Genomic DNA, 26,834 nt, shown 5'->3' with positions numbered 1-26,834 from the left:
GACATATCATTTATATCCAGTGCAATTCACTAATTTTAACTGTATAGTTTGACAAGTTTTGACAAATGTATACACTTGTGTAACCACAACAATAATCATGACATAGCCATTTCCATCACAGTAAAAAGTTCCTTAAACCTTTTTTATAGTTGGTCCCCACTTTCCCTTTTCTAGAATTTCATACAAACAGAATCACAAGCATCTACCTTCTTTTATGTAGCAAAATGCTTTTGTGATTCATCCATGTTGTAGCATATAGTTCCTTTCTTTTTATTGCTAAATGGTGTTCCATTGTATAGATGCAACACAATTTGTTCTCCGCAGTTCTGGTCTAGCTCTCTTCAGTTTTTAGCTACTGGAAATAACTCTATTATAAACATCTACACATAGGTCTTCATGTGAATGTATGATTGCATTTCCCTTGGGTAAAAACCTAGGAATAGGTTCATATGATAAAGGATATGTTTATTTTTCTAAAAAAAATGCCACCACATTGTGTTCCAAACTGGCAGTACCATTCCGTATTTCAACCACTATATTAGAGTTCTCACTGCTTGACACCTTTGCTCATAGTTACTGTGTCAAGTCTTAAGTTTTGCATTATAGAGGGTGTATAGTGGTATCTTGTGGTTTATCTCCCTAATGAGAAAGAAGGTTTTCATGTACTTATTAGTCATTTGTATATCTTCTTCAATGAAGTGTCTGTTCAAATGTTTTGCCCATTTTTTCACTGAATCGCTGTCATATGTGTGTATGTGTGTATCTCCTGGACTCAAGCAATCCTCCTGCCTCAGCCTCCCAAGTGGCTGGGAATACAGGTGTGTGCCACCATGCCCAGATAGTTTTTTTGTTTTTCTGTAGAGATGGAATCTCCCTATATTGACCAGGCTGGTCTTGAACTTCTGAGCTCAACTGATCCTCCCAAAGTGCTAGGATTACAGCTGTGAGCCACCATGCCCAGCCTATATATTTTTATATATACACATGTATACATACATGTTATATGAGAATCTCTATATATTTTGAATCTGATATGTTTAGGCCTTATAATGGAGTCAGATATTTTCTCTTAGTGTATGGCTTGCCTTTTCATTTTATAAAAAGTATCTTCTAAAGAGTAGAATTTATAATTCAAAGTCTGATTTATCTCTTTTTTGGTTCATTGCTTCTATGTCCTACCTAAAAAATCTTTACCCACCCAAGGTCGTTAAGATTTTCTCCAGCATATTCTTCTATAAGTTTTATAGTTTCAGCTCTTAGATTCAGGTTTCCATCTAAGATCAGAAACAGAGTAAGATGTCTAGTCTCAAAACTTCCAGCAAGCATTATACTGGAGCATCCTTTTCAGTTCAGTAAGGCATTAAAAGGAAATGAAGGGCATGTAGATTAAAAAGGAAGAAGTAAAACTATATAGACAACCTGGTTGCCTATGTTGACAATTTTAAGAAAGCTATAAAAAGCTACCAGAATAAGTGAGTTGAGCAAGGTTGCAGTAAAAAAAAAAAAAAAAAAAAAGAAAAAATCGTATTTCTGCATGCTAGCCATGAACAGTTGACTGTGATGCACTGCAAGTTACTTTTGTATATGGTGCAAAGGGTCAAGGTCAGTGCTGTGGATACAGGTATTTAATTGTCCTGGACCATTTGTTGAAAAGATTACCCATTCCCACTGAGTTACCTTAGCACCTTTGTAAAAAGTCTTTTGAGTTTACATGTATAAATCAATTCCTGGGTTCACTATTACATATCATTGATTTATATGTCTATCTTTATTCAAACACCCCAGTTGTTTGCTTAATGTAGTTTTACAGTCTTTGAGTCAGCAGATGTAAATCCTCCAACTTTGTTTTTTTTTTTTTTTTTTTTCCAAAATTGTGTCAAATATTCTAGGTCAGGGGTCTGCAATCCCTGGGCTGCACAGCAGGGGGTGAGGAGCAGGGCCAGCTAACAAAGCTTCATCTGTATTTACATTCCGGCCAGAGCTCCGCCTCCTATCAATCATCTACAGCATTAGATTCTCCTAAGAGCACAAACCCTACGGTGAACTGAGCATGCAAGGGATCTAGGTTGCACGCTCCTTATGTGAATCTAACACCTGATGATCTGTCACTATCTTCCATCACCCCCAGACGTGATAATCTAGTCTTCCATCACTCTTAGATTGGACTGTCTATTTGCAGGAAAACAAGCTCAGGACTTCTGAGTCTACATTGTGGTGAGTTGTATAATTATTTTATTATATATTACAATGAAAAAATAATAGAAATAAAGTACACAATAAATGTAATGTGCTTGAATTGTCCTGAAACCATCCCTCCCCTCCTGTCCCCTCAACCCCCATCCAAAGAAAAACTGTCTTCCAGGAAACTAGTCCTTGGGGCCAAAAAGGTTGGAAACCACTATTCTAGGTCCTTTGCATATCCATATACATTTTACAATCAGCTTGTTAATCTCTATCCTCCAAAAGCCTGCTTGGATTTTGACAGGAATTGTATTGAATCTACAGATCAATTTGTGATGTTAACACAATAACATCTTAACAATACTGAGATTTCCAATTCATGAGCCCAGTAAATCTATTGATTTACTTAGGTCTTTAATTTCTCTCAGTAATGTTTTGTAGTTTTCACTGTTCAGATCTTGCACATAGCTCCCTATTTAATACTTATGATCTACTGTATCTATTCATATATATATACTTTATTTCCAATTAATTGCTAGTACGCAGAAATACAACTGATTGTTGCTTATTGACCCTGTATTCTTCAACCTAGCTAAACTAAACTGACTTATTAGTTCTAGTAGCTTTTTCATAGATTCCTTATGATTTTCAACATAGACAACTATGGTGTCTATAAAGTTTTACTTTTGCCTTTCTAATCTATATGCCCTTCATTTCCGTTTATTGCCTTACTGCACTGCAGAGGACCTCCATCAATGTTTACTCAAAGTGGTAAGAGCACACATCTTAATCCGCTCCTGATATCAGGTGGAAAGCTTTCATTCTTTCACCATTAAATATGATGCTACTGCCAGTTTTTTGTGAGGGTGCCCTTATCAACTTTGAGGAAGTTCCCATCTGTTTCTAACTTGCTGAAAATTTTAATCATAAATGGATCCTGATTTTTATCAGATATCATTTCTGCATCTAATGAGATGATTATATATTCTTCCTTTTAGTCTGTTTACATGGTGAATTACATTGGTTTTTTGTATGTTAAACCAACCCTGTATTTGTAGGACGAACAATACTTGGTCATATTGTACTCTCTTATATATAAATTATTGAATTTGGTTTACTAGTGTATCTTGTGAATGGCTGCATGTATATTAATGAGAAATACTGGCTGGTAGTTTCTGGGGTTTGTTTGTTTGTTTTAAAGATGTTTTTGTCTGGTTTTGATATCAGGATAATGCTGGTTTTACAGAATAAACTGGGAAGTATTCTGTTTTCTGCAAATGATTATGTAGAATTGCTGCTATTATATCCATGTATTTTGTCATTGTTTTAGATACTATATTTTTCACCTCTAGTAGTTTGATTTGGGTCCTTTTTATATTTTCCATTTCTATCCTCATCATGCTCATGTCTTCCTCTATCGTACTGAACATATGGAGTATACTTATAGCAGTGATTGCAATGTCCTTGTGTGCTAATTCCATCATCCATCTCATTTTTTTTTAATTGTACTTTAAGTTCTGGGGTACATGTGCACATCATGCAGGATTGTAGCACAGGTACACACATGGCAATTTGGTTTGCTGCCTCCATCCCCCCATCACCTACATCTGGCATTTCTCCACGTTATCCCACCCCCTGCTGTTCCTCATTTGCCCCCCTGCCCAACAGACCCCAGTGTGTGATGCTCTCCACCCTGTGTCTATGTGTTCTCACTGTTCAACACCCACCTATGAGGAAGAACATGCAGTGTTTGATTTTCTGTTCTTGTGTCAGTTTGCTGAGAATTATGTTTTCCAGATTCATCCATGTCTCTACAAAGCACAAAAACTAATCATTTTTATGGCTGCATAGTATTCCATGGTGTATATGTGCCACATTTTCCTTGTCCAGTTTATTGTCAATGGGCATTTGGGTTGGTTCCAGGTCTTTGCTATTGTAAACAGTGCCAATATGAACATAAGTGTGCATGTGTCTTTGTAACAGAATGATTTATAATCCTTTGGGTATATATCCAGTAATGGGATTGCTCGGTCAAATGGAATTTCTATTTCTAGGTCATTGAGGAAACACCACACTGTCTTCCACAATGGTTGAACTAGTTTACACTCCCACCAACAGTGTAAAAGCATTCCTTTTTCTCCACATCCTCTCCAGCATCTGTTGTCTCCAGATTTTTTAATGACTGCCATTCTAACTGGTGTGAGGTGGTATCTCAATGTGGTTTTGATTTGCATTTCTCTAGATGAGGAGCATCTTTTCATATGTTTGTTGGCCTCATATATGGCTTCTTTGAAAATTGTCTGTTCATATCCTTCACCCACTTTTGGATGGGTTTGTTTTTTTCTTGTAAATCTGTTTGACTTCTTCGTAGATTCTGGATATTAGTCCTTTGTCAGATGGGTAGATAGCAAAAATTTTTTCCCATTCTGTTGGTTGCCAGTTTACTCTAATGATTGTTTCTTTTGCTCTACAGAAACTCTGGAGTTTAATTAGGTCCCATTTGTCTATTTTGGCTTTTGTTGCCAATGCTTTTGGTGTTTTAGTCAAGAAGTCCTTGCCTATGCCTATGTCCTGAATGGTTTTGCCTAGGTTTTCTTCTAAGGTTTTTATGGTGTTAGGTCTTATGTTTGTCTTTAACCCATCTGGAGTTAATTTTAGTGTAAGGGGTCAGTAAGGGGTCCAGTTTCTGCTTTCGGCACACTGCTAGCCAGTTTTCCCAACACCATTTATTAAACAGGGAATCCTTTCCCCATTGCTTGTTTTTGTGAAGTTTGTCAAAGATCAGATGGTTGTAGATGTGTGGTGTTGCCTCCAAGACCTCTGTTCTATTCCATTGGTCTATATCTCTGTTTTGGTACTAGTATCATGCTGCTTTGATTACTGTAACCTTGTAGTATAGTTTGAAACCAGGTAGCATGATGCCTCCGGCTTTGTTCTTTTTGCTTAGGATTGTCTTGGCTATGTGGGCGCTCTTTTGGTTCCATATGAAGTTTAAGGTGGTTTTTTTCCAGTTCTGTGAAGAAGGTCATGGGTAGCTTGATGTGGATAGCGTTGAATCTATAAATTACTTTGGGCAGTATGGCATTTTCATGATATTGACTCTTTCTAACCATGAGCATGGAATGTTTCTCCATCTGTTTGTGTCCTCTCTTATTTCCTTGGGCAGTTGTTTGTAGTTCTCCTTGAAGAGGTCCTTTACATCCTTTGTTAGTTATATTCATAGATATTTTATTCTCTTTGTAGCAATTGTGAATGGGAGTTTCCTCATGATTTGGCTCTCTGTTAGTCTGTTACTGGTGTGTAGAAATGCCTGTGATTTCTGCACATTGATTTTGTAACCTGAGATTTTGCTGAAGTTGCTTATATGGCTGAGATGATAGGGTCTTCTAAATATACAATCATGTCATCTGCAAATAGAGACAATTTGACTTCCTCTTTTCCTAATTGAATACCCTTTATTTTTATTTCTTGCCTAATTGCTCTGGCTAGAACTTCCAATACTATATAGAACAGGAGTGGTGAAAGAGGGCATCCTTGTCTAGTGCCAGATTTCAAAGGGAATGCTTCCAGTTTTTGCCAATTCAGTATGATATTGGCTGTAGTTTGTAGTAAATAGTTTTTATTGTTTTGAGATATGTTCCTTTGATACCTAGTTTATTGAGAGTTTTTAGCATTAAGGGTTGTTGAATTTTGTCGAAGGCCTTCTCTGTATCTATTGAGATTATCATGTGGTTTTTGTCTTTAGTTCTGTTTATGTGGTGAATTACGTTTACAGACTTGCGTATGTTGAACCAGTCTTGCATCCCTGGAATAAAGCCTACTTGATCGTGATGGATAATCAGCTTTTTGATGAGCTGTTGCAATCCGTTTGCCAGTATTTTATTGAAAGTTTTTGCATCTATGTTCATCATGGATATTGACCTGAAGTTTTCTTTTCTTGTTGAGTCTCTGCTGGGTTTTGGTATCAGGATGATGTTGGTCTCATAAAATGATTTAGGAAGGATTCCCTCTTTTTGTATTGTTTGGAATAATTTCAGAAGAATGGTACCAGCTCCTCTTTGTATGTCTGGTAGAATTTGGCTGTGAACCCATCTGGACCTGGACTTTTTTTGGTTGGTAGGCTATTAATTGCTGCCTCAACTTTGGCCTTTGTTATTGGTCTATTCAGGGTTACAACTTCTTCCTGGTTTAGGCTTGGGCAGGTACAAGTGTCCATGAATTTATCCATTTCTTCCAGGTTTACTGGTTTATGTGCAGAGTTGTTTGTAGTAATCTCTGATTGTAGTTTGTATTTCTCTTGAATCAGTGGTGATATCCCCTTTATTGTTTTTTATTGCATCTATTTGATTCTTCTCTCTTTTCTTTTTTATTAACCTGGATAGCAGTCTATTTTGTTGATCTTTTCAAAAAACCAGCTCCTGGATTTATTGATTTTTTGAAGGGTTTTTTGCATCTCGATCTCCTTCAGTTCTGCTCTGATCTTAGTTATTTCTTGTCTTCAGCTAGCTTTTGAGTGTTTCTGATCTTGCTCCTCTAGCTCTTTCAATTTTGACGATAGAGTATCAATTTTAGATCTTTCCTCGCTTCTCATGTGGGCATTTATTGCAATAAATTTCCCTCTAGGCACTGCTTTAAATGTGTCCCGGAGATTCTGGTATGTTGTGTCTTCATTCTCATTGGTTTCAAAGAACATCTTTATTTCTGCCTTCATTTCATTGTTTATCCAGTCGACATTCAGGAGCCAGTTTTTCAGTTTCCATGAAGCTGTGTAGTTCTGAGTTAGTTTCTTAATTCTGAGTTCTAATTTGATTGCCCTGTGGTCTGAGAGACTGTTTGTTATGATTTCCGTTCTTGTGCATTTGCTGAGTAGTGATTTACTTCCAATTATGTGGTCAATTTTAGAGTAGGTGCAATGGGTGCTGAGAGGAATGTATATTCTGTGGATTTGGGGTGGAGATTTCTGTAGATGTCTATTACGGCCGCTTGGTCCAGATCTGAATTGAAGTCCCTGATATTCTTGTTAATTTTGTCTTATTGATTTAATATTGACAGAGGAGTGTTAATGTCTCCCACTATTATTGTGTGGGGCTCTAAGTCTCTTTGTAGGTCGTTAAGAACTTGCTTTACGTACCTGGGTGCTCCTGTATTGGGTGTGTATATATTTAGGATTGTTAGCTCTTCTTGATGCATTGATCCTTTAACCATTAGGTAATGCCCTTGTCTCTTGATCTTTGTTGTTTAAAGTCCATTTTATCAGAGACTAGGATTGCAACTCCTGCTTTTTTTTGCTCTCCATTTGCTTGACAAATCTTCCTCCATCCTTTTATTTTGAGCCTATGTGTGTCCTTGCATGAGATGGGTTTCCTGAATACAGCACACCGATGGGTTTTGGCTTTTTATCCAATTTGCCAGTCTGTGTCTTTTGATTGGGGCATTTAGCCCATTTACATTTAAGGTTAATATTATTAGGTATGAATTTGATCCTGATATTTTGATGCTAGCTGGATGTTTTGCCCATTAGTTGACACATCTTTTTTCATTGTGTCAATGGTCTTTACCATTTGGTACATTTTTGGAGTGGCTGGTACTGGCTGTTCCTTTCCTTGTTTAGTGCTTCTTTCAGGAGCTCTTGTAAGGCAGGCCTGGTGGTGACAAAATCTCTCAGCAATATCCTGTCCATAAGGATTTTCTTTCTCCTTCACTTATGAAGCTTAGTTTGGCTGAATATGAAATTCTAGGTTGAAAGTTCTTTTCTTTAAGGATGTTTAGTATTGGCCCCCACTCTCTTCTGGCTTGTATGGTTTCTGCAGAGAGATCCACCATGAGTCTGATGGGCTTCCCTTTGTGGGTAACTCGACCTTTCTCTCTAGCTGCCCTAAGCAATTTTTTCTTCATTTCAAACCTGGTGAATCTGAAAATTATGTGCCTCAGGGTTGCTCTTCTTGAGGAATATCTTTGTGGTGTTCTCTGTATTGCCTGGACTTGAATATTGGCCTGCCTTGCTAGGCTGGGGAAGTTCTCCTGGATAATACCCTGAAGAATGTTTTCCAGCTTGGATTCATTCTCTCCATCACATTGAGGTACACCTATCAAACGTAGATTAGGTCTTTTCACATAATCCCATATTTTTTGGAGGCTTTGTTCATTTCTTTTCACTCTTTTCTCTAATCTTGCCTTCTCGTTTTATTTCATTGAGTTGATCTTCAATCTCTGATATCCTTTCTTCTGCTTGGTCGATCCAGGTGTTGAAACTTGTGTATGCTTCGTGAAGTTCTTGTGCTGTGTTTTTGAATTCCATCAAGTTGTTTGTATTCTTCTCTAAGCTGTTTATTCTAGTTAGCATCTCATCTAACCTTTTTTCTAGGTTGTTTTTTTGCATCTTAGTTTCTTTGCTAACTAAGTTTATTGAATTTTCACTCGTTTGTCTCATTAGCTAGAGTGAAGGTACACTGAGTCAGCATTTCATGTTTCTTGGTAATTCCAAATGAGCCCATTACATGGTTTGCACAAAGTACAGACTTAATTCTTATAAGACTGTCCGACTAAAGCCTCTTGTCTCAGCAAATGGCTTATGGTAAGGATATTTTATTAAGCCATCAGGGAATTGTGAATCAAAACCACAATGAGATCTCACCTCACACCTGTGAGGTTGGCTGTTATAAAAAAGACAAGAGAAAATAGGTGTTGGCAAGGGAAGTGGGGAAAAGGAAACCCTTGTAAACTCTCTATGGGAATGTAAATTGGTACAGCTACTATGGAAAACAGTATGGAGGTTCCTCAAAAAATTAAGAAGAGAACTATCATATGATCCAGCAATCCCACTCCGGGTATATATCCGAAGGAAATGAAATTGTTATCTTGAAGGGAAAGCTGCACACCCATGTTCACTATAGCATTATTCACAATAGCCAGATATGAAAACAACCTGTGTCCATGGATGAATGAATGGATAAATAAATTACAGTATATACACGCACAGAAGAATTGTATTCTGCCTTAAAGTAGAAGGAAATCCTGCCATTTGCAACAACATGGATGAACTAGGAAGATATTCTGCTAAGAGAAATAAGCCAGACACAGGAAAATGAATAGTGCATGATAACACTTACTTTTTTAAATGTTTTTCTTTTTTTTTGTCTCCGCCTAACCAGTGTGCTAATGATAACACTTATATGTGGAATCTAATAGTTCAACTAAAAAAGAAAGAGAGTAGAATGGTGGTTGCCAGACACTAGAGGAGTGGGGGAAGTTTGGAGATGCTGGTCAAAGGATACAGATTTTCAGTTATGACTACCTACTACAGATCTGAAGTTCAGCATGGTAACTATAGTTAATTACCACATATTACATGTTGTTTATTTGAAATTTGCTAAGGGAGTAAATCTTAAGTGTTCTTACCATGCACACACAAAATAGTAACTATGTCAGGTGACAGATGCTTATTAGCTGGATTATGGGACTCGTTACACAAGGTATACTTATAAAACACTGTGTTGTACAACTTAAATATATACAATGTTTATGTCAGTCTGACCTCAATAAAGCTGGGGGAAAAAAGTATTTTATTGATCTGGTAACAAAACGTCAGATAGTGAAAAATCTATCACATGAGCTTTTCTTGAGTTATCATTCAATGAATAAAAGACCTCAGCGGGGAGTTTAAGATTCTCACTTATGTTAATGACTTGGTCAATAATATGCAGATTTGAAAAGAATGAGATTCAAATACAAGGGGCTGTTAAGTAATAATAATTTTTTTACATTAAAACATTTTACCCAGTAACTAAAAACAAAATAGTAAAATAAGGAAATTTAAACCTCAAGGCAAGGCCAGGCAAGGCACAGTGGCCCATGCTAGTAATCCTAGCACTTTGGGAGGCTAAGGCAGGAGGATCACTTCAAGCCAGGAGTTCAAGAACAGCCTGGGCAACACAGGGAGACCCCATCTCTACAAAAAAATGTCTAAAAAATTAGCTGAGTGCAGTGCCATGCACCTGTAGTCTCAGCTACTCAGGAGGCAAAGATGGAGGACTGCTTGAGCCCATGAAGTTGAGGGTGCAGTGACCTATAATTGTCACTGCATTCCAGCCTGGGCAATAAAGTGAGACTCTGTTTCTAAGAATGCATACACATACATACATACACACACACACACTCACACTCACACACATATACTCACACCCCTACCTCCAGGCCCTAACCAGAAATTCAAAATACGCTCATTGAACGCCTACTATATGCCAGGCATTGGAGTCAATAGCAAACTGGATAAGTCAAAGTAAACTGGATAAATTCTTGCCTTGTAATCTTGTGGGGTAGAATGATAAGAAGTAAACAATCGAATATGTAATATATAATTATAATGAGATAAATTCTGTAACAGAAAGAGAGAAAAAGAAGCAGGCTAAGAGATTACAGTGAGATGATAAGGAAGATAAAAAAGCAGTCCGGAAAGGTCTCTCTGAGGACCCACTGACATTTGAACAGAGACCTGAATGGAAGTCAAGTGCCCATCTAGGGAAATAGCCTTAGAGAGAGAGACAGAGAGAGTACAGCAACTACAAAGATCCTGAGACAGGAGGTTTCTTAGCAACTTTGGTGAACAGCAAGAATTAAAGGGTGGTTGAACACACACTTGAAAGAGGGTTTTGAGAAGGAGACAGACATAATTGAATTTGCATTATTATTTTTGGGGGAGACAGAGTCTTGCTCTGTCGCCCAGGCTGGAGTATAGTGGCATGATCTTTGCATTTTTAGTAAAGATGGAGTTTCGCCACATTGGTCAGGCTGGTCTCAAACTCCTGACCTCAAGTGATCCACTCACTTCAACCTCCGTTAAGTGCTGAGATTACTGGCATGAGCCACCGTGCCTGGCCTAATTTGCATTTTGAAAGGATCACTTTGGCCTTTGTATGAAGGTTAAACTATAGGGGCAACAAGAGTAGAAGCAAGAACACATTCCCATCCAGTTTGCCTTCATAATATTAAATAATCGAATGCCATTTACTCTAAATCTTTGCTATCATGTATATGACAGAACGAATCTGACTCCTTTTGTTGCTTCTCCCTTTGCTAACTGGCTACAGTCTCCAACCGAGATGTTGTGCTGTATAGCTTTAAGGCACTTTTTCAACTAGCAGGAAAAGGTGGCACTAGCTCCCAAACAGAAAACAGTCTCTGTTCGAGTCACCTAGCAAGAAACAAGTGAGAACAGGAAACAACCAAATGTTTGCTCCCAGGGATTTCCTAAACCCACAATACAGACATATCACAGGCCTTAGCGGTTAGGATCAATATATGCTGCCAAAAAAATGCTAGAATGCTACAAGGTGAAGTATTTTAAAGCAGCGAACGGACTGACCTTCTGTATCTGTAGCACTGTTGATAACATTAGAAAGTTTGGTTTTCAAGCTTGTGTGTGTCACCGTGTTTCTCACATCACTCTCGTAACGTCCAGTGCCCAGGGATACTATGCACTCTAATGGGACATCTGGCCAAAGACATTTACACTCATGCATAGCTAATGCTGAAGGGTTATTCAGAAGCAAACCTCCGTCCTGCAAAATACAAGTTAAAAAAAGAAACTCTTAAAAATGACTCACAGGGAAAGCTGAACTAAGCTAAATAAATTATTTAAAACCAAGAAGTTCCTTTAAAGTGCATTTCTTTTATAGACTGCAGCTGCAAAAAATGTCATGTGAAGACTCATTGGCCTCCTAAGGAAACTTCTTATTAAGCTTTCCTTTCCTATTATGAAAGTTCTTTGAACTTTTTCTTGAATTGCTTTGCAAATTTTGCTCAAAAATATCGAAATGAACTGAATTACTTTTCAAAGACATGTTATCTTTATTTAGTGGTTAACACAGGTTCTACTTAAAGCCCAACAGAAAAGAACTGTGGTTCTACTAAACGTTTAAAATCAGTTCTTCTCTCACAAGTCAAATATAACCAAATAATTCTAAGTTAGCTGAAATTCTATTAACAACACAGTTTCAAGGGATCACATTCATTATAACGCAGATAAAATGTAAGTAACATAGACAAATCTTTGTATTTCTATTTATCAGTAATCAATACTATTTTGAAGAATTCAAAAGGAAACAAAGGTATTAATAAAATATGCTGATAGAGCACTATAAAAATGTAGTAAAGTAGATAAAATTATGGTCAAACTATAATAAAATGTATTGCAGAACCGTATTAAAATAGACCATTACATCATAAATATTATACTGTATTTAAAATCTATAAAAATACACTGAGCACAGTGGCTCACACCTATAATGCCAGCACTTTTGGAGGCCAAGGAGAATTGCTTGAGTCCAGGAGTTCAGGACCCATCTGAGCAACATAGAGAGACCTCTACAAAAAACTAAATTAGCCAGGCATGGTATACATGCCTGTAGTCCCAGCTATTCAGGAGACTGAGGTGAGAGAATTGCTTGAGCCCAGGAGGTCGAGGCTGCAGTGAGCCGAGATCACACCACTGCACTCTAGCCTGGGCAACAGAGCAAGACTTTGTCTCAAAATCAAACCAAACCAAACCAAATAAAATCTAGAAAAACAAATCTGATTTAAAATGGTTTAAGTGACTGCTCAGCCTCCTTTTCCTGTTCAGCTCCCATCCATGCCAGTTAACTGTCTGCTGAGTACAGGGAAAGGCATTTCTTCAGTGGTAAACAACCTGAATAAACTTGAATGAAATTTTTTTTTCTTTTTTTGAGATGGAGTCTCACTCTGTCCCCTGGGCAGGAGTACAGTGGCACGATCTTGGCTCACTGCAACCTCTGCCTCCTGGGTTCAAGCGATTCTCCTGCCTCAGCCTCCCCAGTAGCTAGGATTACAGGTGCCTGCCACTACGCCCAGCTAATTTTTTGTATTTTTAGTAGAAGCAGAGTTTCACCACGTTGGCCAGGCTGGTCTCAAACTCCTCACTTTGTGATTCACCCACCTTGGCCTCCCAAAGTACTGGGATTACAGGTGTGAGCCAGCATGCCCAGTCAACTTGAATGATTTTTGATGTCACTGATGCTTGGCATCTTCCTTGGAATCAGCACTGTTACTGCTGAGAATTTTAACAGACCTTGAAATTAACCTAGTACAATCTCCCACACAGAGCCTTAAACAGTTTTTGACAGAATTCTTAAACATTTTCCGTAATATGGTGCATACAACCTTGTAAAGCAGCTCATTTCATTGTAAAATAATTTTTCAGATTATACAGTAAAATTAAGTTTTTTGGTATGCAGCTCTATGAACTTTAATGCACATAGATTTGTGTAAATATTACCACAATCAAGATACAGAATAGTTTCATCACCCCCCCAAAAACTTTCTCATGCTATCTCTTTCTAGGCACCCCTCCTCCCACCCATAACCCTCGACAACTACGAACCTGTTTTCCACTACTGTGGTTTTGATTTTTTAAGGAGGTCATAGAAATCTAATAATACAGTATGGGACTTCTTGAAACTGCCTTCTCTTACTGAGCATGTCACTGAAACTAGTCCAAGTGTTGCATGTACCAACAGTTTGTTCTTTTCTACTGCTGATTATATGGATGTACCACACGGTTCATCCATTCATCCATTGTAGGACCTCTGTGTTATTTCCAGCATTTTTTTTTTTTTGAGGCGGAGTTTCGCTCTTGTTACCCAGGCAGGAGTGCAATGGCGCGATCTCGGCTCACCGCAACCTCCGCCTCCTGCGTTGAGGCAATTCTCCTGCCTCAGCCCCCTAAGTAGCTGGGATTACAGGCACACACCACCATGCCCAGCTGAATTTCTGTATTTTTAGTAGAGACGGGGTTTCACCATGTTGGCCAGGATGGTCTCGATCTCTTGACCTCGTGATCCACCCGCCTCGGCCTCCCAAAGTGCTGGGATTACAGGCGTGAGCCACCACGCCCGGCCTATTTCCAGCATTTTGACTGTCACAAATAAAGAAGCTGCTATAAACATGTGAGTACAGGGTTTTGCATGTACATAATTTTTCATTTCTCTAAATACTCACAACTGCAACTGTTGGATCATACGGGAAGCAGGCATTTAACTTTATAAGAAACTGCCGAAACATTTTCAAAGTGGTTGTCCATTTTGCATTCCCACCATCAATGTCTAAAAGTTTCAGTTGCTCTGCGTCTTATTATAGTAACACTTGGTATTGCCTCTATTTATTATTTTAATGACTCTAACAGATACGTGGTGGCATTTCATCATTGTTTTAATTTGCGATTCCCCAATGCCTAATGATGCTGGTCCTCTTTTCACATCCTCATTTGCTATCCTTTTATCACCGCTCAAGTGTCTGTTCAAGTCTTTAGCTCATATTGTTAAACTTTTTCTTGCATGTTCTAGATATAACTCCTTTGTTGGATATGTGGATTTACAAATATCTTCTTCCTGTATGTCGCTTGTCTCCTCATCCTCTTGGCAGCCTATTTGCAGAGCTAAATTTTTAATTTTGATGAAGTCCAATTCACCAATTTTTAAATTTCATGGATGATGTTTTCAGTATAATTGTTAAAAGTCTTCACCTAACCCAGGTCACCAAGTTTTTTTTCTAAAAGTTTCATAGTTTTGTTTTAAATTAAGAACTACGATCCACCATGAATTATCTTTGTATAATGTGTGAGGTTTAGGTCACGGTTTCTGGGGTATGTGTGTTTGGGTGTGTGGCAGGGGGTTAGGGGAAAAGAGAGAGAGAGGAAGGTGACCAATTGTTTCAACTCAATTTTTGCTGAAAAGACTATCCTTTCTGCATTGAATTGCTTCTATATCTTTGTCAAAGATCACATGGCCTTATACGTATGGATCTATTTCCAAACTGCTATTTAATTACATTTATCTATGTATCTATCTTTATGCAAATACCACACTGGTACAGTAGCCATGGCTATTTAGAGTAAGTTTTTAAATTGGGTACTGTGATTCCTTGAAACTTTTTATTCTTTTAAAATTGTTTAGGCCAGGTGCAGTGGCCCACATCTGTAATCCTAGCACTTTGGGAGGCTGAGGCAGGCAGATTACCTGAGTCCAGTTCAAGACCAGCCTGGCCAACATGGTAAAACTTCGTCACTACTAAAAATACAAAAAATTAGCTGGGCGTGGAGGTGCGCACCTGTAGTCCCAGCTATTCAAAAGGCTGAGGCACGAGAATCGCCCGAACCTGGGAGGTGGAGGTTGCAGTGAGCTGAGATTGTGCCACGGCACTCCAACCTGGGTGACAGTGCAAGACTCTGTCCCTAAATAAATAAATAATAATTGTTAAACTACTCTGATTCCTCTGTCCTTCCATATAAATTTTAGAATCTGATTGTATAATTTTTAAAAAGTCCTACTGGAGTTTTCATGGGCATTGCATTATATTTATAAATCACTTCAGGAATAATTCCCATCTTTAGCATGTAGCATTTTTCAACCATGATGCCTTCCCATTTATTTAGGTCTCCTATTTCTTTCATCTTTTGTTTTCAACATCCAGATTCTCTATGTTTTGTTAGATTTATATCTAAGTAATTTATTTGGATTATAAACTGTATGGCTTTTTGTTAAAGTTTTGATTCCCAATTATTCTTTGCTAATATATAGGAATATAATTGATTCCTCCAAGTAGTTTTCTGTGTGTAAAATCTTCTACTCCACCATTAATGCTCTGGCTTGAAGGTCCCATTAAAAACATCACATGTAGGATTTTGCCCTACTAATGAAGTATACTACTGTTACTAAAATTTCTCATGGAATGTGAATAACACTCCTCATCTTTTCACAAATTTATGCTCAGTTATTTTAGGGGGAGTGATAATATTTTGCAAACCACAAATTATGATAACTCTTCATTTCTGGCATTACAAAACAACTTTCTCAAAAACCTATATCTCAAGTAATACTCTGGTTGAATCAATAAGATCACATTAGGAGGCAGCTAATATATAGAAATGTCCCTAAATACTAACAACACTTCCCAGAGAAAGTTAATTGGCTCTTTAGTAACAGAATGGCCAGTCTGAGGCTAATGGACCTTTATTGTGGCAAATGTCATTTATCACCAATATGTAGCTTTGTGCTACCCTTGAGATAACTGGGACGCATGGGGCTGTGTTGACATTCAGAAAAGCAGTTTGCCTTATCTTTTTATTGCTTGCTCTATTCTCCATTTTAGCATAAGTAGTTTGTTGCCACTTCCAGCCCAATCTTCCCTTCACTGAGTTGCTAATCTCCAGCACTCTCTAACTACATCTCTTTGAAATAATGTGTCTTATGTTTCTACCCTATGACTTACGTGAGAAAGGGCTACCCTTTTCAAAGACATCTCTTGTCAAAAGGGATACATTTACTTGTAAACCCACTGTATTTCAGGTCTTTGCTTCCTTCCATAAATGTCTCTTTGTGGCTTAGATATGCCTGAGTTGGTATAGTCTCTGAAATCGAAAGATTACGGAAAGCTGGTCTGTGAATGACCCAAGTCTGGGATGGGGCAGGGGAAGGGGGATATTTAACTGGTTTGCCACCTGACAGTAGTAGCTGTCCTAAGAACAGTGAAGCCTCTCTCCCTTGTCTTGGCTCAGGAAGAGGGTAATAATATGTATCACGAACAAAGGAAAGATCACACAAGTGTCATGCTTAGACTTGTTATGGATTAAATAGACTGAATGTTCAGTATACATCTTAGTAATGTAATTAAATGCTTATCACTCCTTAAGCCAAAGTACCATGGCAGAGACTATTAATGAACAGAATCCTAAACTAAACATCATCCTGCATTATAGTGAGACTGTGAGAAGTAGGCCTTTTCTGATATGAAGTAGATTGCTTCAGTTCATTTGTTAAAAACTTAAATGACCCTCTATCTACTGTGCCAGGCAAAAAAGCCTGTAGTGACTGCAGTTTTAGGGACTGCTATTCTTGTGTCCTGAGTTGGAAACAGGTAAACAGAGACTGTATCTGACAGAACTGATTACCATGGAGAGTGGGAAAATTTTTTCTGGCCACTTGGCTCCTTTTCCTTAAATAACCAATGGGGGCTAAATTCACATCTCATTCTAAACTCCACTGTGCTTTCATTCCCATAATGGCATTCAATTCTCTGTGTTTCCCTGCCTTCACTCTTCCCCCACGTCCTAAACTCTTTCAGTGTACTCTATGGAACTGTTCCATAGTTAAAACTCCATTGCAATCTCTCTTTTGGAAGTGCTCTCTTCCTCTTTGACTTAACAGAAACATGGCTTTTCCCTGATATCATGTCCCAGGTAGTTGGGGGAGGAAGAGTGGTGTCTTATCGTTCTCCAGTGTTTCTTCTAGACCATCAGTTCCAATTCACTTGGATTCGTGCTTTGTGAAGGCTCTGCTATTCAGCTATGCCACCATCTCCTGATTACTATTGCTACAGATCAGTCTCCAGTCACTCCTTATCACTCAACAAGTTAAGACATCTGGTTTAGACTTGCTTTCTATCTCGTCTTTTTATTACCCTATGTGACTTCAACATCTTTACAACACCCTGGAATCTCAGTTCCTCAATCTTCTTGACTTCAAAAGCCTATTCATCTAACTACTCTTCAAGGTCACACATTGAACTTTGTTATCAAAATAAACGAAATCATACAGTATAAGTTTTTTGGATCTGGTTTCTTTCCTTTAGAAGAATGCTTCTGAGATTCATCTATGCCTATGTAAATGTCCATAATTCATTCCTTTTTAATGCTATTATTTCATTATTTGACTATACCACAGTTTATCCATTCAACTGTTGAAAAGAACTACTTTTAGATTTAGCTATCTTTATACATTTGTTGAAAGTCATAATTGGATTGGTATTTATATTTGTATTGCTTAACTCTGTAAAAATCTACTTAGAGTCCTTAAATGCAGGTGGGAATAATTAAGCTATTTCCTAAAAGACTTTCCCGTGTACAAATTTTAATTTAATCCTTTCAACTTTTTCCTTTGTTTTCAATTAACAGATCATTAGAATAACTATCCTATGATAGAGGTAACATTGAATTTTTAATTCAACAGAAAAGTTCTTTTTTCACTAACCATTTAAATCTTAAATTCTATACTTGTTATACTATGAATAACTTCTAATCAAGTAGGTATTTTAGATGAAACACATTTTCATTATATAAAAGGCTACAAAAGGATAATCAAAAAAGAAAAAAAAAAAAAAAAGAAAAGACGAAGAGGCAAACAAATTTTAGCAAAAAACGACAACTGCAAAATCAATCCAAATCAAAAAACTGCCAGGTTTCTTGTAGTTTTGCTAGTCATTTTTCAAAGTAAATTTCTGTTCCTTAAACTTTACTCACTTTTTATCAAAAAAGTACAGCAATTAAGGTTTCTGGGATCACTCTAATCTAATGGTAAGGCATACCATCTCTTAAGCTCTCCTTATAGTTAGCCTACTCTTGTCAGATGCCTATTTTATCAGCAGGTCATTGAGCTAATGTTATGTCCATGGTAGTTTCTATAGCCTTTTCATTCATTCAAGTATTCATATTTACAGTTATTTTTTATAGACGGCATGTGCCAGGCATACTTCTAACTGCCAAAGTAAAATCGACTTGATAAATGATTGAATAATTTACTTATTATCTCTTAGAGGAATACAGATTGTGTTTGAACTGCAGTATACTGTACATGTGCTTAATAGCCTAAAATTTACACATACTTTTTATTGCTTTTAATGTATATTTAATCATTTCAAATCCTGTCAGAGCACTTACCAGAAAGTAACTGCTGGACAATGAGCAATGCCTTTTTATTATCTTAGCTTCTCACTTTTAATCCTTGTTTCTTTTAAAATTTGCTTTTTATTGTGAGAAATTAAATGTAACACAAAACTGGTCATTTAAATGATTTTTAAGGGTTCAATTAAGTGGCTTTAATTATATTCACAACGTTTTGTGACCATCACCACTATCCACTATTTTTCTTTGAGACAGAGTCTCACTCTGTTGTCCTGGCTGGATAGCAGTGGCATGATCAAATCACTGTAACCTTCAACTTTTGGGCTCAAGGAGATCTTCACACCTCAGCCTCCAGAGTAGCTGGGTCTACAGGTGTGGACTCCCACATCCGGTTAATTTTGTTTTGGTGGAGACAGTCTCACTATGTTGCAGCAAGCTGGTCTTGAGCTCCTGAGCTCAAGCGATCCTTCAGCTTCGACCTCCCAAAGTGCTGGGATTACAGGCATGAGCCACTGTATCTAGACACTACACTCTGTTTCTGAAACATTTTTATCACCCATCTCTGTAACCATTGAGGAATCAGTCCCCATTTTCCCTTCCTCATCCCATTTTCTATCCCTAATCAATGACCCATTTGTAATACATCAAGTCAGATGGCAACTTCTTTGTTAAGCTGACCCTGACACAATCAATCACCTCTATATTACTTCTTAATCCTGTACATATGTTTATTATTAAATTTGTCACCTCATTCTATAACTGGGTTTACATCCTTTTGTCTGAACTATTTGAGGGCATGATTCAGGAAGCACACACAATATGCCAACTATGGTTAAAAATCTTTTTATTTTTCTCCGCTAGCACAGTGCCTGGCACTGACTGAGTAAGCACTCACCACATTTCTGTCCAGTTATAATGAAAATTATTAACTGTGGCTTGGTATAGGCATTATTTGGCAGGTGTTGAGAAGGTTCTTTCTGCTATAAACACTCTTCACCTAGAATGTTTAAATAAATTTCATAATTTATGTTTATATACCCTAAGCTCTGAACATAAACTTGTATGATGTAAATAAAGCCTGGGAGGAATAATATATATATCAGAATTGGTCATCAAAACCTTTAGTGTAAACTAATTTATCAGATTCTTTCTCCAAAGACAGGAATGAACAATTTAATTTTGAAGGTGGAGATGGAATAATTGCGTGTAAAAAGTAGTACTTCCATGTACATATTCTATGTACTTGGGCAGATGGGGAGAGACTGGGAGCTACTCAAAAATAATTCTTCTCACTTTATAATTTTCCAGGACTTCTAATGAACCCTATAAATGTTGTAATAATCTTCTTCTTTATATAGTCAAAAGCAAATGAAATCTCCCCATTCACCTATTCATAACTCTTAATTAGATCACTACTTTCAATAATTGCTCACATAGAATATTAATTAACCTCTACTACAATGGATAAAAAGTAACTACATTAAAATATATGTCAGATGTGACAGTTAAAAAGGATTTTCAAAATGAGACTGGTAATAATTGAATATAATTATTAAAAGATTTAGGATGAGAGGGTCTACTAAGTACCATATTTTAAACTTGGCAAAACTTCTGAATGGTTAGAAAGAAATAGGACTTTGCTTGAATGTTTTCTTTTTTTAAGGAATCAAGATATTCACATCTTAAATTACTTCCATCAATCTTTTGAGTTGTCATTTGAAGGGAAAAATATCCCATTTCTTCTTCAAGTCTTGGAAGAAGGGAATACAGAGTAAGAAAAATATTTCCTTAAATAGGTTTCTTGGGTTCCAGATTCCAATTGAATATTTGTATTAATTAAATGTACCCATGTTTCTGAAGCTTAGTGATTTATATGAAAGTACATTTTTTTTTACCCCTGTGGCTATATAATTTACATAAAAATCTATGTAAATTATAAGTAACATTTATTTATTCAAATAACCTTAAGTTATTTTAATCTGTGGCTCAAAAAGATTATGGTCATCAATAGAAAAATGTCTAAGCATGAACAGAAGTATCACTAATCTATCTGAAATGGAAAAAAAAACCACTGAATTACTTTGGTTTGGTATATATATTCAACAGGATTGAATTAAACTTTGGAACTACTTCCTCTTAGATAAAGAATAAATTTAGAGCAAATGAGATAACGTCTTTTGAAGTGTGGAAACATATGATCCCCAAATGTAATTATTTAGTATTTGAGACTTTCATAAATTGGCATAACCGCAAGTTTATAGCACAACTATATTAAGATTATAACTTAGAAATTCTATTATATTTTAAATACACTGTCTAAATTATTTCTCAATTTATGACATGGTACCTTAAGAGGGGGAAATCCACTGATAAAAATGGTAAGCTACATATTAAAATAAAAAATTTATTTTGACCCATAAGTCCTGAAATCAGTATCAGAAACTCAGCAGCCAGTAAGAATGGCAAGAAGGGGAAGTGCCTTACATAATTCAGCAATGACTGATTCTGAAAAGAAATGGTTCGAACTGACTCCAAAAACAAAGGAATCCTACTTTAATCTCTTAGCTACAAATGTTATATTACTTTTAGAAAGATTAAAAAGAAAATGGGAATAGCTGACCATAACATTTTAAAATACATATAAGCTATTTTATCAAAATGAGATAAAATTTTTATAAAAATGGTTCAGTTATAACACTGACATTTACATTTAAATGATTCATTAGCAAGTTTTGAAGTTTATATTGTCGACATGTTGTTTATATAGATCTATGCAAGAGTTTTTTTTTGTTTTTTTTTTTTGTGAGACAGAGTCTCACTCTGTTGCCCAGGCTGGAGTGCAGTGATGTAATCTCAGCTCACTGCAACCTCCGCCTCCCGGGTTCAAGCGATTCTCCTGTCTCAGCCTCCTGAGTAGCTGGGACTACAGGTGCGTGCCACTACACCTGGCTAATTTTTGTATTTTTAGTAGAGATGGGGTTTCACCATGTTGGTGAGGCTGGTCTTGAACTCCTGACCTTGTGATCCAGCCGCCTTGGCCTCCCAAGTGCTGGGATTACAGGCGTGAGCCACTGTGCCTGACCAGATCTATGAATGCCATCTGAATATTCCCATCAACGGTTAAGAATTTTTCTCAACAGATACGTGAATACCAAATAGAGAGAATACACATACTTTAGGCACTAGAGAAAAATGTTAAGATTCGTCTCATTCTCCTTATTTAAATGAGATATGACTTAAAAAATTAAGTATAAAAATACATGCCTTCAAAATATCAGCTCTAAAGCTTATTCACATTTAGTGTAAGTTATGAATTAACATTTCCATAAAGAGTTGGAAAAACTTGGCTGGGCATGGTGGCTCATGCCTATAATCCCAGCAGTTTGGGAGGCCGAGGCAGGTGGATCATGAAGTCAAGTGACTGAGAACATCAAGGCCAACATGGTGAAACCCCATCTCTACTAAAAATATAAAAATTAGGTGGATGTGGTGGTGTGTGCCTGTAGTCCCAGCTACTCGGGAGGCTGAGGCAGGAGAATTGCTTGAACCTGGGAAGTGTAGGTTGCAGTGAGCCCAGATCATGCCACTGACTGTACTCAAGCCTGGCGACAGAACAAGACTCTGTCTTAAAAAAAAAAAAAGTTGGAAAAACTTGACAGAGGAAAAACTTAAGTAAATGAGTTTACATAAAAATAATTTCCAGAAATAATATTAAGCTTCACAAATAATTTTAAAACAAATTTAAAAGAGTATAAAGGATTAAATGAGATAATACATGTACAGCACTAAATAAGTGTCTAGCACATAGCTAACTTAATGAGTGTTTACTACTATTTTACTATACCCCCTTCTTCAAAATATGCCTACCCAAACTGTCAAACAGACTGGGTTCTGCATTTTTAGGGAGTGTATATCATTTTTAATTTTTATCAAGTTTGGAAAGCTAATCATATATATTCTCACTTTTCCATCATAAAATTATCATACTAGGCTATGAATCACACTGTATAAAACAACAAAAACTTCCCTAAAATATGTTTGCATGTCAGGTGCTTGCTAAGAAAAACAGCAAATAAAAATAATCTAAATTGTTCTTCTTTTGACATTTAAAGACACAAAAAAGAAAGTCTCCTAGGTTGATCCTTCTGAAGATCAATGACATTTAATAAGTGCTGATTATTTTAATCATGTAAAATTTTAAAAGATAGGCCATACAAGTCAACTTACTTGATGAAGATCATTTCCCAACGCATATTCTGCAAAGTAGCCTGGAGCAGCAGATGAGGCTCTAATGGCCTGCCACATTTTATACTGACAGCCTCCCAAATAATGAGAGTTGATTCCAGGAAAATGACCATAGTTTCTGAACACAAAAGCCTTTGGTGTTATCCCTCTATTTACTATGGTACTTACAGCAGCCACCTAGTGAATGAAAAAGTGAACAATTCCATCATAAACAGTAACATATTTGGGATCTGTAAAAATTAAATACTATTGAGCAGTATGAATGAAAAATCTACCACTCTGTCAAATAAATATGTAACACAAATATAATGCTGAAAAAAGAGAATCAGGTCTTTTAAATCAGGCATTTCTTTATGAAATAATCAAGACTGAAGCAATTCTGAGAAATGTATTATAAAAGAATAATAAAAGAGATTTGACTACATGATTTGATTAAAAAAGTATTCAAAAAGGCAAGCATTTCTAGACCTTTATGTAATAACTGACAGAACAGTAGTAATGAATAAAAACTGCTTAAAGGCTGGGTGCAGTGGCTCATGCCTGTAATCCCAGCACTTTGGGAGGCTGAGGAGACTGGACCAAGGAGTTAAGAGCAGCCTGCCCAAAACGGTGAAACCTCATCTCTACTCAAAATATAAAATTAGCCAGACATGATGACGGGCACCTTCCAGCTACTCGAGAGGCTGAGACAGGGGAATTGCTTGAACCAAGGAGGTGGAGACTGGAGTAAACTGAGATCACGTCACTGCACCCCAGCCTGGGTAACAGAGTGGGACTCTGTCTCAAAAACAAAAAAAAACAGCCAACAAAACAAAAAAAACTGCTTCAAGATAAGTACACTATTTTTATAACATCATTTACAAATTAGTCTTTGTTTCTGAGCTCTTTGAAAATATTCTGACTTCAATAAAAGTGAAATGTAACACCATACAATCAGTGCTTTCAGGTCACGGTTATTAAAACCTGGTAGCTGGGTAATGTTTATTTAAAAAACTATAATGTCAACCATTTCAGTTCTCAAATTTTATCACTGTTGTTTGAATTTACATGAAATGTGCTGTTTTGTTAATGATCTGTAATAATAACTTAAGAGGCTGACGGGTATTGATGAGGCCAAAGTTAGTGTCCTGTGCCAAGTCCTGCCAATCGTTTTGATATTTAATAAACAAAGGTCACATACTAAATTCCTGTGAGAAATCCAAGTCTGTCTCTAGGCCACAATGGATAGAAGCTGGCCATACATTAATATCCAGTCTTTCTATAATTGGTACATAAATATGGCTAGATTATGAAAATATATGAATGGCTCTCCATTTATCATGATGATTTAATTCTTAAGATGACTAAAGTTCCCCCTAACTTTTACTAAAATTTGGAAACTTCCATGATTTAAACCAAGCAAACAAACAAGGAGCCTTGGAGATACAGGGAAACAAGCAAGAGGCACAGAGTGCACCCTAGGGTCCTCTCCAAAACAGCGAAATCATCTCTTCATCACAGCCTCTGAGGCACTGCATCTGATCTAATCGGCCTACTGCTCCAGTCTCATCCCACATGCGGCCCTTGGATTCTGAGGCACTAGTCTTTAAGAACTCTATCATTTCCTGGAATTCTCTATGTCTTTTCCTGCACAGGCCATTCCCTTAGCCAGGAATGCTCCTACTCAATGGCCTTCACATTGACATCTCAAATCTCACCTCCTCAGAGTAGCCATCCATTGTGTCCCCTGCTTTCAGAGAACTGCTTTTGTGCTCCATAGCACTTATGTATTTCAGAGAAACTACTACATCTCATCTTCATCATTATTTCATTAATATCTATGCTGCCCTACAGAGCTGTAAACCCCATGTCTGCATTTGGCCACAATGAATCCAAAGTGCCTAGCAGTGGGTGCATAATTAAGAATTGCAGAATGACTCAAAGCATGACTATGCCATAGTTAAACAGCAACAGAAGGAGCTGCATTTGTTTGATTTTTCATGGTCACAGCTTATTATCTGAGAATAAATACAAGCTGCATGGAATTTCTAGGCACATAAATTCTATTCCTTAAATAAGTAATATTAATAGAAATCAAGCAATACTCAGATCATCGGGTTTCAAACAAATAAATGAAGAGCCACAATGAAACACATCTAAGTGACATTTAAATTTTAATGAGGATTTAATTTGTATAATAATACAATCTAATATAGTCATGCACTGTGTATCAATGTTTTGGTCAATGATGGACCACATATACAACAGTGGTTCCATAAGACTGTAAAGGTGCTTCTACGCTGTATTTTTGCTGTATCTTTCCCATAATTATTTTCCATCTAGATATTTGCATATCTGGAGATATGGAAGTATTCTCATCATTGTGTCACAACTGCCTACAGTATTCAGTATGGTCACCTGCTGTACAGGTTTGTGGCCTAGGAACTATAGGCTATGTCATTTAGCCTACATGTGTAGCAGGCTATACCATTTAAGTATATCTGAATACACCCTATAATACTTGCACAATGACAAAATCACCTAATGAGACACTTCTCAGAATGTATCCCCATCATTAGGTGATGCATGATTGCATTATGTCTAAGAGGCATATAAAATTTCTCTTTGAAAATCTAGGGTAAGAAATGTCATAATGTTCCTTATATCACTAGATTTGATTTTTTAAATTATGATAAAATAATTCTTCCTCATTTTCAGTCTGTCTTTCATGTTCTTCTACTTCTGTTATACTTTTACTGGATTTAAAAAGGTATAATGATGATATCCTATCTCTTCATGGAATGATCAATATATAAAGAATTAATACAATCTATTATCCCTTAATAAAAAGGCCCTCAGAGCTGGGCACAGTGGCTCATGCCTGTAATCCCAGCACTTTGGGAGGCCAAGGCGGGTGGATCACCTGAGGTGGGAAGTTCAAGACCAGCCTGACCAATGTGGAGAAACCCTGTCTACTAAAAATACAAAAAAATTAGCCAGGTGTGGTGGCACATGCTTATAATCCCAGATATTTGGGAGGTTGAGGCTGGAGAATTGATTGAACCCAGGAGGCGGAGGTTGCAGTGAGCTGAGGTTGCACCATTGTACTCCAGCCTGGGCACCAAGAGTGAAATTCCATCTCAAAAAATTTTTAAAAAAATTAAAAATAAAATAAAAGGGCCCTCAGGATAAGTGCTTTCACCAGACCTTCAGATCAAACTAGGTATTATATTTAAGAGACTCTAAGCTTACCTTAGGACATGTGGGGTTTCTTGCTGTTTCAATCATCAGTGCAGATCCCATCCTATCCCTTTATTAAAGGAGAAAAAACAATTTATATCAAAATGACTTTATCTCCTAACAACCAGGAAACATACAGTATGCAACTACTGTTTGTCCATGGCTTTGTCAAAGTGCTATGAGGGAAAAAATATAAGACTCTCCTGTAGGAGGCTTATAATCCAATTAACACACATGAAACAACAGGCAGTTATTTATTAATCTCTGATTCAAATTCCAAGTGTCTATAGTTCTGTGGTGGAGCAACCAATACAGGGTGCAGTACCTGGAAAAGATGCATGACGGGAGCCTGAGGAAGATACTGAAAGACTGCAAGGTAACATATTTAAAGTACGTGTCCCAACATACAGATTAAAGGCACAAAGGCAAAACAAATCTGTTGTTTTCAGGGTCCTGCCAATAAGATAAAGGAGCTGTGATGAGATAAGACTGCAGAAGCATG

General features: G+C 37.0%; 1 protein-coding gene and 1 long non-coding RNA gene across 7 annotated transcripts in view; one reads left to right on the top strand and one right to left on the bottom strand.

Moving 5' to 3' along the window:
* Positions 1 to 26,834, bottom strand: part of PNPLA8 (patatin like phospholipase domain containing 8) — an 82,183-nt gene that overhangs the window by 14,801 nt on the left and 40,548 nt on the right. For 3 of the 6 annotated variants that reach the window (XM_032276293.1, XM_032276292.1, XM_032276295.1), the window contains exons 7-9: positions 26,345 to 26,402; positions 23,096 to 23,290; positions 11,543 to 11,738 (exon numbers count right to left, since the gene is read on the bottom strand). In XM_032276293.1, the coding sequence (XP_032132184.1) occupies positions 11,543 to 11,738; positions 23,096 to 23,290; positions 26,345 to 26,402 (449 nt within the window). Of the gene's footprint in view, positions 1 to 11,542; positions 11,739 to 16,461; positions 16,601 to 23,095; positions 23,291 to 26,344; positions 26,403 to 26,834 lie in introns of those variants that run through there. The other 3 variants (XR_004268331.1, XM_032276294.1, XM_032276296.1) reach the window with 3 other exon arrangements.
* Positions 15,195 to 23,853, top strand: LOC116550317. The gene is made up of 3 exons (XR_004268333.1): positions 15,195 to 15,213; positions 23,437 to 23,442; positions 23,697 to 23,853. It is a non-coding gene; the product is annotated as an uncharacterized LOC116550317 (long non-coding RNA).

This window comes from Sapajus apella, unplaced genomic scaffold (assembly GCF_009761245.1).
Source record: "Sapajus apella isolate SASKATOON/1434 unplaced genomic scaffold, GSC_monkey_1.0 scaffold7, whole genome shotgun sequence".
Lineage (NCBI taxonomy): Eukaryota > Metazoa > Chordata > Mammalia > Primates > Cebidae > Sapajus > Sapajus apella.
The sequence above is the reverse complement of the archived record's forward strand: the minus strand, read 5'-3'. Positions and strand labels throughout refer to the sequence as shown.